Below are 12,294 nucleotides of genomic sequence, written 5' to 3' on the forward strand. Positions count from 1 at the left end.
TAATCAGCTCATTTGATCCATCATCATCATCATCATCATCATCATCATCATCATCATCATCATCATCATCATCATCATCATCATCACCACCACCTGGGAGTCCCTGTTGCAGTGCTCGGAGGTGAGAATGAGACCGGGCAAGTTGCTGGGCAGGTCCAGCCGCCTGAAGTACCACACCAGGTTCCAGTAGATGATGGGGTGATGGTCCACCATGTCAGCCTCTGTGATCACCGGGTCGCCCTCGTTCTCCAGCAGACTCTCCAGCTCCTTCCACAGCACCAGCGGGCTCAGGTAGGGAACCGTCACTGGCTCAGGGTTGTGGAGCCGCCACTCCATGCTCAGTGGATCCTGGGTGGGACAAAAACGTTAGGGGTTAGATTTATTACTATGCATAAAGCAAGACCTAGGTTTGTGGAGGTCACAGGCTGAATAAGGGTGAATAAGAACAGGAAGTGCACCGTAAAGGCTCTGAATACTTCTGCAAATGTGATATTTCAGATTTGAGACAGACCGTGGTTTCATTGAGACGGCTGGGCAGGCTGCCCGATGTCTGCATGCGGCGGCTGGGTTGAGGCGCTTCGTCCAGAGGGCCAAAGGCGCTGACGCTGCGGGCCATGGGCGCTCCCTGCGACAGCACCCCCCGCCGGCGCTCTGTGGGGATGTTGATACCTTCAGCCCTGGCTGATCGAGTCCTGCGAAGACACAGCGGGGACTGTCAGCTCCTAACACCAACGCACAACTCAGCTCACAGTCACAACATTTAACAGATCACAAGAAGCTGAGACTTTTTTTCTTTTAGTTTTCAAAACAGTGAAATAAAATGTGTTGTTGTTTTACTTTATAGGAAAGATCACAGAGACAAAGCAGAATCCAGCACCCAGGTGTATAAACCTGAAGATTTGTGACTAAAACTGTGTAAACGCACAAAGACATATGCATACACATGCATTTTATTTCTGTCACATTCATAAAGCTGCACGTTCGGTGATTCTGTCTTTTGATTCTCAGTCACTGTGAAACTGGGTGTGTGAGTTCTGTATGTCCACATGAGCTGTGCACATTCTCACTGCATTCATTAAACTGGTGTTTTCTAAATTAGCATATGCATGGTTTTTGTGCATATGCGTCGTTTATTCATCTGGCACCAGATGTTTACATCACATTAATAATAATCAGGAAATAAAATAAAACAAAATACAGCCAATAGCTTCTTTTCTGCTGATATCTTGGCATCAGCGTGTCACACACTGTTCATCCCTGTTGCTCACACATTTCATAACCACATGAGGGTTTTTATACCAGCATGTATAAAACACACACACACACACACACACACACACACACACACACACACACAGCTTTGTTAGGACCAGGTGCTGCAGATTATCTCACGTCGCTCGTTTACAATGCAGATGGGGAGCAAGTGGACGCAGCTACAGTAGGTTCCTACTTCAAAAGCATTGTGTAATCAGACAAACTGGAAGCTGCATGAAGATGAGCCATGAAAAAAAAAATCATACAGCAAATCCAAGAATACAGCCTGACAACAAAAAAGTTTTATATTCTGAGGTAGATCTGTGTCATACTTCCTGCTCAAAGCTCTGAAGCTGTGATGGTGATGGCGACTGTCAGCACTGTCACCGTGTTCATCCACACCGACATGTTTATCTCATGCAAAGTATTTTCTGTTGATGTTGACTCTTGTGTTTATGTGGTGTAACGCTGAAATGCAGTGAGCACCTTTCGCCTCCCGAGCACTCCTGGACAGCAATCACAGGGGAGGGAGGGAAGACAGCTGTCGTGGGACAGGGCGTGGACAAGGTGGACGTCCCTGTGTCCAAACCTGTCGAGGCAGAGTAGGATGAGGTCATTGCCTCGTCCACAGATGGACTGCCCTTCAGGAAAAGCCTGTGGGGAAGAGAGAAAAGGAAGGAATAACTGTAAAAAGCCTGATGGAGAAAAGGCTCCATCAAGCAAATCTTGATGAATAAATAAAAAAAAATATATATATTTAAAAATATATTTTTTAAAAATTCATCTGAAAAATAAAAATGTTTTTATATCCTTTGTTTATAAGTTTATTGTTTACCTGCCGGGTCCTCGCATGTCCCTGATCTCCACATTGAGGAAGGGCAGGAAGGGGTTTCCACAGAAGGGGCAGGTGGTGTTCAGGTTGGAGTCGTCTGCCGTCCAGCCGGCCATGATCTCCTCATCGTAGACCAGACAGTCGCACGTCTTACAGCGAGAACAGCTGGAGATCAGCAGCTGGAAACACACACACACAGAGGCAGAGCTCAGTTTAGCGACTGTTACTGGGCAAAGTGAGCTCACAGACCAATGGTAGCTTTCATATACAATACTTTTTTCCTTTATTAGTATGATACTAGTATGATACTTTATATGTTTATTACAAAGCCAAAGCCGAAGCAGTTTGATAAACAAAAGATTAAAATGAATTAAAATTAAGACATTCTGCCTAAAAGCATTATTTCTGGTTTCCTGGCTTCTGCATCCAGTCTTTAAATATTTTGACCCCATGACTGAATTCTACTTTTTTACTTTTCGTCTTGTAGTCTGACTCACCTCCATGGCGTAGTTGTTGAAGATGCTGGTGTTGCTGGTGTAGCGCGACGAGCCGAGGTCCGACTTGTCTGGCAGAGGGAAGCCAGGTGGAGAGAGGACGCATCCTGCAGGAGAATAAAGAAGGATCAGGACATGTGACGGCACACGAGGAGTCAGTGATTCAGACGTTCAATTACTCAAACTCTAGTAACTGCTGAAGAAATATTCTTAGGAGAAAAACTGAAAAATGGACATTGGACAGTTTTGTTACTGTCAGTCTTTAATGTTGCAAATAAAAATTTTCAAAATTCCTCTAGTTTTCAGCATAAATTCTTTGTTTGTTTGACCTTTGCACCATCACTCTCACTGCGATGAGGGTCAGTCTTACCAGGAAGCAGCGATGTGGGTCTCCCATGGCTGGAACCTGCAGTGGGGCTGTCCAGTCTGCCTCGGAGGGGGCTGCGTCTGGGGCTCCTGCGGGGCCCAGAGGGGCCAACGTGGCCGTTCTTCTGAGGAGAGACCAAGGAGCCCTCGGACTCCCTGTAGTCGTCCTCATCCAGCAGGGAGGAGTAGTCTGGATCTCCGATACCGAGGGAGGACACACTGAGGCGGTCACTGTGACCGTCCTGGATGAACGGAGAAGAACCAGGCAGGTTAACGTCGTCATGAACTGAGACTAATAAATAAAAATTCAATATAATTTAATGGGAACCATGAGACATTTTGTACTGATATCCCCACACCTCACACACACACACACACACACACACTGTGCTGCTGATTAAAGTAACAGAAGTTACAGTGAAGAGTTTGCAAACACTCGAGTTTCCAGATCTCTAAACCACATTTAGCACTCAGAACAAAACAAAAGGTCTGGCAGGGAGGTTGATCTCATGGCTTTAATTCTGCACGTCAGGAGGAGAGGGCTGGCACCAACTACGAATCTGTGACTGTAAAAAAAAACCGAAGGCTGTCTGCGTGGTTTCAGCGGAGTTTTGTTTTTTGTTGTTGTTTTTGACCATTGAGCCACAAGATGGCAGCAGCACCCCAACCTTCAGTTCTTCAACTACAGCTTTTATGAGAGCTTCATATGCCACGGAAAAATGATTTGCTACAGTGCTAAACTATAATCACACCAGTGTTTATGCAGGTTTTAGCCCATTTAATACAAATTGTGTTTGCTTTGCATTACTGAACACTAACAGGCTGAGATGTGGCTGATATTTAAGTGAAAATGCACCATATAGTTTTAAAATTAGGTCACTATTTCTTGATAACTTATTTGGAGCGTTCTTTCTCTTAAAAACAGAAAATAACAGTCAAATTTCAGACTCACATAACAATTTTATTTAAGTGATCACGAGAATGCTGAGGCCTGAAAACAGGCCCAGAGGAGGTTAAGAAACCCTGTGATTTAAATTTTTGTGCCGGGTAATTAAGTAATTTGGGCATCATGTCTTCATTTTTTTTTTTTAATTTGTCAAATTGTTGTTTGGTAGTGCAGTGCATAAAGATAAGTCAGACAACGAGACTGTGTACCTTGGTAGGCGTGGTGTATGTGGCAAGTCGGGAATACCAGCGGCTCGCCTTCTCTGCCACACCCTTCCCAGCCGAGACCACATTGGTCTTGAACACATCCAGCGTTGGTGTGAGCAGAGTGTCCAGAGCGAAGGAGGAGGAGGACGGTGAAGGCGACACCTGGCTCCACCAGTCTAACCTCTCTTTGAAGGGGCTGGGTCGAGGGCTGGGTCGAGGGCTGGGGCTGGGAGTGGTGCTAGAGCTGCGACAGGGCGGTGACGACCACAGACGTTGGCGTGAGACTGACTGGGAGGGTGAGGGAGGGTAATACGTGCGGGAGCGTGGCACTCCGGCAGTCCTGAGGGGGGAGCTGTGGGGCAGGCTGGCTCTGCGGGGGGCAGAGAGCGAGTAGGGGTGGAGGAGGAGGGGGCTGGTTGCATCCTGCAGGTCCAGACTGGGCGTGCGGCTGCTCAGTGGGCTGCCCATGTGGTTCATGTAGAGCTCTATCTCCTGGGCCAGGTGCCTGTGGGCGCTCGGTGTGCTGGCCTCATCCCCTTCTGGGTACTGATCCTCACTCTGCGGCTCCGACTGTGACTCTGCTGCCAGCAGTGACAGAGGGTCGTAGCCCATCTCGATGCCTGTGCGCCTGACAGCTCCTCTGGACGTCAGGGTGCTCACGGCACCGTAGCTGGCGCTGCGCTCCACAACTTTCTTATGAGGTTTGTTGGTTTTATGAGAGCTGACGCCAGGTTTGTCCAAATCCAGATCCTCCAAATCAAAAATGGCGTCTGCATTACTCCTGTCCTCATCACTGGAGTCCTGTCCCTCTATCTCCACTACTTCCGTCCTGTAGTCCACGCGTCTGGCAGCGCCTGCCTTAGCAGCAGCCCCCTCTAACCCTCCCAAAGCCAGCGAATGAGGCCTCTTACTCTTACTCAAGCTGGCGCCGGAGAGAATCATGGCATCTGCGCCCAGGTGTCCTGCGATCTTTTCTGGGTCGGTTTCTCCCTGGCTCATACCGAGGCCGAGGACAGTGGTGCCGCTGCCGCTGCTGCCCACCGTGTCTCCGCTCAGACGGCGGCCCCTCACGCCCTGCCAGTCGAGAGCCGAGCCGCTGCTGGCGCTGCCCACCACCTCCTCCAGAGCGCTCTTATGTCTCCTGAGCAAACTGTTGGTCTGGATTTCACCGATCTCATCCAGGGAGGAGGTGAAGAGGAGACCTGCAACATGACCTTAGAGAGAGGGGGAGAGAGTATGTAAGAGTCACCAACAGTTTACAAAGGCTCCTGTGTTTTTATGTTGAAAAACATTTCGGTTACCAGCATCTACTCCCACTAAAGTTTTCTTTTGTACCTGCACTGGCAGAGCTCTTGGGTTTACAGGATGAATCGTCATACGGACAGCTGCTGCGGACAATGCCACGGGGCTTGAAGGAGGAATGGATGTCCAGCTGAGGAAGGCAGTCTTCTTTGGCGCTCTCTGTCTCTGACACTACAGACACAAAAATTACAATTTAAAATCATGCTTTTTAACTATCTGCACAGCTTGAATCACCTACAGTTCTTTAAAAAAAAAATCCACTGGAGGACAACACACGGCTGAAATGCTTTGATGTGCATGAGAAACCAAAAAGAATGAATCATCTCTGGAGGAGACGGGGAGATCAAGGCGGAGGAAGGGGAAATCCCGTGTGGCTACGAGGCTGCCAAGTTATCATTTTTTTAGAAGAAAGTACAGTAGACAGAAATATCGGGTGATATCAGATCAGACAGACTACTGACAGGAGCTGCAGTCGCTCTCCTTCTTGTCATCCTTGTCAGGGCCGGCGTCCTGGGCACTGGGGTCTCCTCTCCGAACCTCCTCTTTGGACAGAGAGTTATAACCCAAATCTGACTGATCTCCTGGAGAACAACAAAAACAGAGAAGGAAACAGATTAAACAGAAGAAAGGGAGCACAGCAGGTACTGAGGTCTCTAATACTGAACCACAAAATCACAAAAATGTAAAACGCAGCTGGTGATAAATCTACGTAGGAAGGATTCAAGCACAAAATATTCGAAACAGCACCTCTTCTCTTAAAACAGTTGCTCTTCAACACCACTGCATGTCACAGGTTTGAGAGCCAAGTCCTTTATTTTCACCGTATCTCCTGAACACAACCATTAAAGGCTTTTTGGAATAAAAAAAAAATGTGAATCTACTGCTGCTTTACACTGTGGCAGGAGAGGTAAATGAAATATAAGGGAAAAAACTAGCGAGGCGTTCCTTCGCTTTCATCTCCTCAATTATGGGAGACACCGCTGCCGAAGGGAGCAGAGAGAAAAACCAGCTAAGCTGAGCTGGACAAAAGAATCCTCCTCAGGGCATGCAGGTCTACGCTCACTGTGAGGAAACAGGCTGCAGTTTCACAGCCGCTTATGAATTTGACTGTTAAGACTTGACATTAAGGAAAAAGAAAAGCTGCCGTCACTCCAGGCTGACTTTTCCATCTCTCTCTTGAACTTCGCCGGGTCTCCAGGCAACCAGCTGTCTGAGCATTTGTTCTCCTCTTTCATCTTTCCCATGACCCTCGCTGGCCGTCATCTCTAAATAAAGCATGAGGCGGCGTGGCACGGCCGTAATACAGTACGGAGCAACTCACAACTGATGGCAAGTGACAAAACTCATTCCAGGACTGTAATAATCAATGAGCGGCACATCGAGGTCCCTCCCTCCCGCTGTGCTGCGAGCTGTGGCTCTCTCTCACTTTTTCTGCACACAGGGCAACGTCTCCTGCAGAGGTGCCATCTCCGTGATTAAAATGATTTCCGTAATCAAAAAGAATGTGCCTCTGGGTAATTACTCGCCGTAATTGACAATGACAAATCACTCGGTGGTGAAGCGAGGGCTGAGAGTAAGAGAGAAACGCAAAGGAGAGATGAGCGAGAGATGAGCAGCAGACTGTGATGTGCCAGACAGAGAGAGAGAGAGACGACAGGAACAAGTGGAGGACAGAAAGAAGGGGACAGATCATAAAGACAAAGAGAGAGAAAGAGAGGAGAAGAGTAGCAATGAGACGGATGAAGAAGTGAGAAAATAAAAACACTGCAGAGCAAGTAAGATGAGACAGAAATGCAACCAAAGAGAGAGACAGACAGGCAGACGGACAGAGAGGTTTACCTGGGTGGAGGGTGGCTTCTCTGAGCTCAGAGCCCCCCCAGTGTGAGTGGGCCACCAGGGCGCCCACGCCGCCGCCCCCACGGCCGACTGCATGCAAGGGCAACACAGGCAGGGCCAGAGTGAAGGGCAGGGTTAGGGACAGAGCAGAGCAGAAACCACAGCCGCAAAACCAGGGACAGACGTGGATGGACGACAGGGACGAAAGGAAGGCGGAAAAACAGGCAGCAGAGGGAAGGAGGTTTAAGAGGGAAACGAGGAAGAGGCCGGTCAGTGAGCGGGACAAATGAGGAAGGAGGATAAAAAAAAAAAAAAAAATGTCACTGAGAGAAAAGAAGAAGATGTAGAACAAAATGGCTGCCTGTGAAAGGTGGAGTCAAGCAGCAGCCATCTGAAGTGTACCTGTGCTAGATCTATCGTCAGTGGGGTCTACTTTGACGGAGTCAGTGGCGTAGGGGCCCTGCTCGGCCAGGTTAGTGTCGGCAGAGCTATCCAGGCTGCCGTGACTCACAGCGTCCAGGTCGCTGCCATCTGAACAGAGACAACAGCGAGTTAAAGGAAACCGAGCGCCATTTCTGCTCCACAAGGAGTCACCTGCTCTTCTTCTTTTGAACATATATATATTTTTAAATCTTTACAAGCAGGTGACCAGAAATGTCCCAATGCGTCTGCTTTCCATGGAGTTTTTAAACCTCACAAAGCAACAGTACCTTGATTGTATCTTCCACCTGTAAATTGATATAAATCCTAAAGTTGACATGTGACAAATTTAGCAAATCGTTTTTCAAACTGAATAATCTCCAGTTACCAGGATAAAATGTTTAGGAAGGTTCTTATGTGCATTCATCCCAACTAACTGCTCGTTTTTTATCACTACACAGCACAACAGAAATGCAGAGATGTGAAACTAACATCTATCTAACATACATGGAAAAAAATACATGAATATTTACTAGGATTTAAACGGGATTTTTTAAGTCAGGATTTTAGTTCTCTTTAGAAGTCACTGAATGTTAATAAGTCCAACTCCTGACTTGGATAACTGTTGCAGAGCTTTCTCTATATGTTCCCTATAATAACTACCAAATCACAGAGTCATTTCCAGGAATTTATCAGAAAAATAACAGGACGTGTAAAATTAAGCGCTGGCCATTAATTTTCACCTCTTGTGTCACTGGGAACGTATTAGATATATGAGAGGATTTAAAACCTGCCATGTTTGACAAGTTGTGCCAGTATCAGTGACACTATCACCACTGAACTCAGGCGAGGAGCGCTGACAAACACAATGCTCACCACTGCTAACAGGGAGCTTCTTAAAAAAGCAGGGATTAGCAGGACGGGGGATTAGCATGCACTGGGCATGTGCAGGTGTTCACCGGCATGCAGGTGAGTTAAATCACACGTTGAGATACTTGTGTTTTATAGTTTTACCTTTCAACTGGGACAAATGTGATTTTAGAAAGAACGGAGGTTAGTTTGATTTTCTTTTCTGAACTCGGGTGCATCTGTTTGAGAGGCAGTAGGATCACGTATTGTTTATAAAGTTAAAAACAAACATAAACCACAGATCTGGAAATTGGTCGTGTTTGCGGGAGCATCCCAAGTCTCACCACAACAGCAGAGATAGCATGCAGAGTGTTACTGATCACAGGTACCTGACAATGGGCTGTGGGTGAAGGGGGCGTGCCGGCGTAGAGCCCGTTTGAACTGCGCCACGCCCAGAATGACATTTCTCAGCTTCATCCACAGGAAATATCCTCCTCTGGTGCTGGAGGGCCACGTGCTCTCCAACACCGCCTGGACCCGGGGAGAAAAGAGCCAGACGAGATGGAGGAGGAGAGAAGAACATGAGAAAGGAGACCAAGAGAAGGCGACTGAAGGAAAAATGTTGCTGCCAAATTACTTTGAAAAGTCTCACATTTTCTCGTAGCGGTTCACTTTTAATTCAAATTATTAAGTATACGGGAGTTTTTTTCTATTTCAGACCCTGAAATGTTCTTATATTCATCTACTCACTAAATCACTGAGCATAAAGAGTCTGAATACTGTGTGAACTGCAGCTCCCACTTCATTCTTTCAGTCTCAACTCAACATTTTGATGTGAGTGAACTAAAACTGACCCAATCCCAGTTCCATATAAAATCGCCTTGAATGAATTTTTCATCAAAGGCTTTAACTGCCATGGTATTAGATCCACAGCCAGACTCAGCATCAGAAAAGGAAAAGAAAAAGCACTGCAGCTGTTGGTGGCCAAGTCACGTTCGACAGTCCCTGTCTGCTCCTAAAATACTCTTCAGAAGCCCTCTGAGAAAAGCACGATCGGTATGCCACTGCACCGGCCTGGCTTTATTACACTGCTCCTGCTCCTGCGCGGAGGCTCTGCGGATCGAGGCCAGGTGAAATGAGTCTGCCCTCTTGGAGATGCTGTCAGTGATTCTGTTAAGACAATTAAAGCACAGCGATATGGCAACAGGCTCACCGAGCGTTTAAGAGAGTACTGTGAGCTTTGGTTAAGGCTCTAAATTCACTGTGTTTATGTGTGAGGGCCCCAAAGATGGACTTTCATGGCCGGGAGAGAACTTCTGCATATGTGAAAGTTGTATGAAGCTTTGTGTGTCTCCAGTGGGAGCTGCACCGAATCTGATAAATGTCCTCAAGTAACACCACTGGAATCTGTTGGGGCTGAAGACCAGAAGTCTGAAGATTAAAAAATAAAAATCTGGAGACCTTGAGTTAGAAAGAAGCTGCGTACCAGACCTCTGCAGCATAGTGTTTTAGTTACAAGCCCCCATCAAGTGAATTACAAGACTGGTCAATACCTAATTTGGATTAAAAGGCTGTTATCAACCTGAGTTCTTGCTCAACAAATACATTAATCTCACCACGGAGTTCTCCTTTTTGGAGAATGGTTCATGTGATTTCAGTGTTGTTTTTAAGTCTAAAGTCCAGTGCAGATGAAAACAGATAGCAGCCCCTGATTTTCCCTGACCAAGCTGAGTCTGTCCCGGCTTCATGTTGTTGCCGCTTCTTGGTTTGTTATTGTTGTTTTTCTACAGGATTGAACCGTCTGGATTTCCACTGTTGTCGCTAAAATCTAACACAACAAGTGGGTTGAAAAAAATGTGAAACAAATTGTGTGTAAAATTCTTTGGTGCACCCAGGCTGGATTCCACCTCCCAAATAAAACTCCCAGATCTCCCAGAGATTCCACAAGTGATGGAGACGATTTAGTGTTTTGTTTTTCTAACACTCTTCAGCTGCGTTTAATAATCTGACATTTGGTTGGTGTTTTCAGCAGCTTTGTGTTCTCTTGTACTGTCTCTTGTTAACCTTTTAGTTGAGTAAATGTCATTTTTCAGCTCTTTCCCCAGAAAATCATCAACTGTTTCATCTTGCTGTGTTCTTCGTTTCAGTTTGGTTTCGGGTTCGTTATCTGGAGCTGCTGATCACTTTTAATTTAGCTTTTAATTTTACTTTTAATTTAGCCACTTCTCCCTTACTTATTACAGTGAGGTTTTATTTTAGAAACCTGTGTTAAAGCTAAGCCCAAAAATATTCGGTCCCCATTTTGTGTGCAACTAAAGGCCATCTGAATTTAATTGGGACTGAATGCCAGAATGAACAGATATGTACACACACACACACACACACTCGCAAAATCTCTTCCCGCCTCCTTCCCATCCCTCGACTTCAAAGACCTAAAGAAGCATAAAAGGAAAAAAAAAAAAAAACATCCAGGGCAGCAGCTGCAGTGAACACTGTTTGCGTCTGTGGAGGAATCAGCCACTTGGTGACTCCGAGGTTTCTATTTCTAAGATGAAATAAAATCCTCTGAGGTGTCAGAACACATTGGAATAACCTTTACTGCGGCCTTGTCTTCTGACAGCCTGCTCCCACATCACCCAATTTACTTTTATGCTCCCCGGGTTGCCAGATCAGGGACAGGTTACGCTGATAACCACGATTCATCCTGACACCTGGGTGTGATGATCACACGATGCCGTACAACCTTGGGGGGAAACTGCAAATGTCACCAATGCTTCTTTTCATCCGAAAGCCGAGCGTCTGCGGTGGCATCACTGTGATGAAGCGTCTCAGCGAGGAATGAATTTTAGTGACGAAGCAAACGAGCACAGTGGTGTAATAATTTGGATGCAATTATTTATGCGGCTATTGTGAATCATGAATAAACAATCAACACCCAGGCTGCAATCACTCTGCTCTATAATATATCAAACTGTTTGCTAAGCTTTTTTTTATCAAAGGCAAGGCTTAACTTCATTTGTTCCATCATTTATGGGATTAATAACATAACAAATCTAATTTAGAATATTTGAGTAACTCATGATGTTTTTCTTAATATTAACTTCATTAAACCTTTATTTCTTTAATCACATCTGATATGATCCGTTACCGGCAGACTCACATCACACAGGACGACTCGAGGTATGTACCTTGTTGTAGTAGCCGTAAGTGATGGCATTGGGGTGAACTCCTGCCTTCTTCATCTCAAAGAGGACCCGGACCGCCAACACCGGCTGACCATACTGTCCACAGAGCTGCATCAGCACCCGGTAGCACACCTGTATTTGTACATACGTGATCGTTTTAACCAAATTAAAATGAACACATCGGGAACTAAAGTGCAAATATTTCAGCAAAAACTAACAAAAGTGTTTCTGGTTGAATAAAAGTGACAGAGGAAGTTTTGGGAACAGGTAATGTACCTCGTCAGGGGGCTGCAGTTTCTTCGCCTGCATCTTCCTGAGGACGTCATAGGCGGTTCGAAGTGCCCTCACCTTGGAGTGGCACACCTTCACATATGCAGGCAGACAGATGAACCACAGACCATAGCAGTGACGGAGCAGGCACTTGGACCACAGCTGAGGGATGGATGAGTACTTCTTTGCTATCTTCTGGGCCAATTTGATCTCCTGTGGGTGAGAGGAAGAGTAAAGGAAAATATATTTTGTTTAATGCACAATTCAGGCTCAAGGGGAGGTGAAAGTTGGATTTAATGTGAGTCAAATCAAAGTCATCAGAGCAGCCATCACT

At 46.2% G+C, this 12,294-nt stretch overlaps 1 protein-coding gene across 5 annotated transcripts in view; it reads right to left on the reverse strand.

The window, feature by feature from the left end:
• Positions 1-12,294, reverse strand: part of LOC121175525 (C-myc promoter-binding protein-like) — a 52,079-nt gene that overhangs the window by 3,997 nt on the left and 35,788 nt on the right. For 3 of the 5 annotated variants that reach the window (XR_005892746.1, XM_041029446.1, XM_041029347.1), the window contains 13 exons: positions 11,967-12,173; positions 11,694-11,822; positions 8,895-9,036; positions 7,639-7,767; positions 5,862-5,981; positions 5,434-5,571; positions 4,102-5,312; positions 2,951-3,188; positions 2,584-2,687; positions 2,090-2,265; positions 1,741-1,908; positions 512-692; positions 94-348 (listed from right to left, as the gene is read on the reverse strand). Coding sequence is in view for 4 of the 5 variants with exons in the window: in XM_041029446.1 (XP_040885380.1) it covers positions 94-348; positions 512-692; positions 1,741-1,908; positions 2,090-2,265; positions 2,584-2,687; positions 2,951-3,188; positions 4,102-5,312; positions 5,434-5,571; positions 5,862-5,981; positions 7,639-7,767; positions 8,895-9,036; positions 11,694-11,822; positions 11,967-12,173 (3,198 nt within the window). In the remaining variant the exon portion in view is untranslated. The remainder of the gene's footprint in view (positions 1-93; positions 349-511; positions 693-1,740; positions 1,909-2,089; positions 2,266-2,583; positions 2,688-2,950; positions 3,189-4,101; positions 5,313-5,433; positions 5,572-5,861; positions 5,982-7,638; positions 7,768-8,894; positions 9,037-11,693; positions 11,823-11,966; positions 12,174-12,294) is intronic. The other 2 variants (XM_041029585.1, XM_041029516.1) reach the window with 1 other exon arrangement.

This window comes from Toxotes jaculatrix, chromosome 1, assembly GCF_017976425.1.
Source record: "Toxotes jaculatrix isolate fToxJac2 chromosome 1, fToxJac2.pri, whole genome shotgun sequence".
Taxonomy (NCBI): domain Eukaryota; kingdom Metazoa; phylum Chordata; class Actinopteri; family Toxotidae; genus Toxotes; species Toxotes jaculatrix.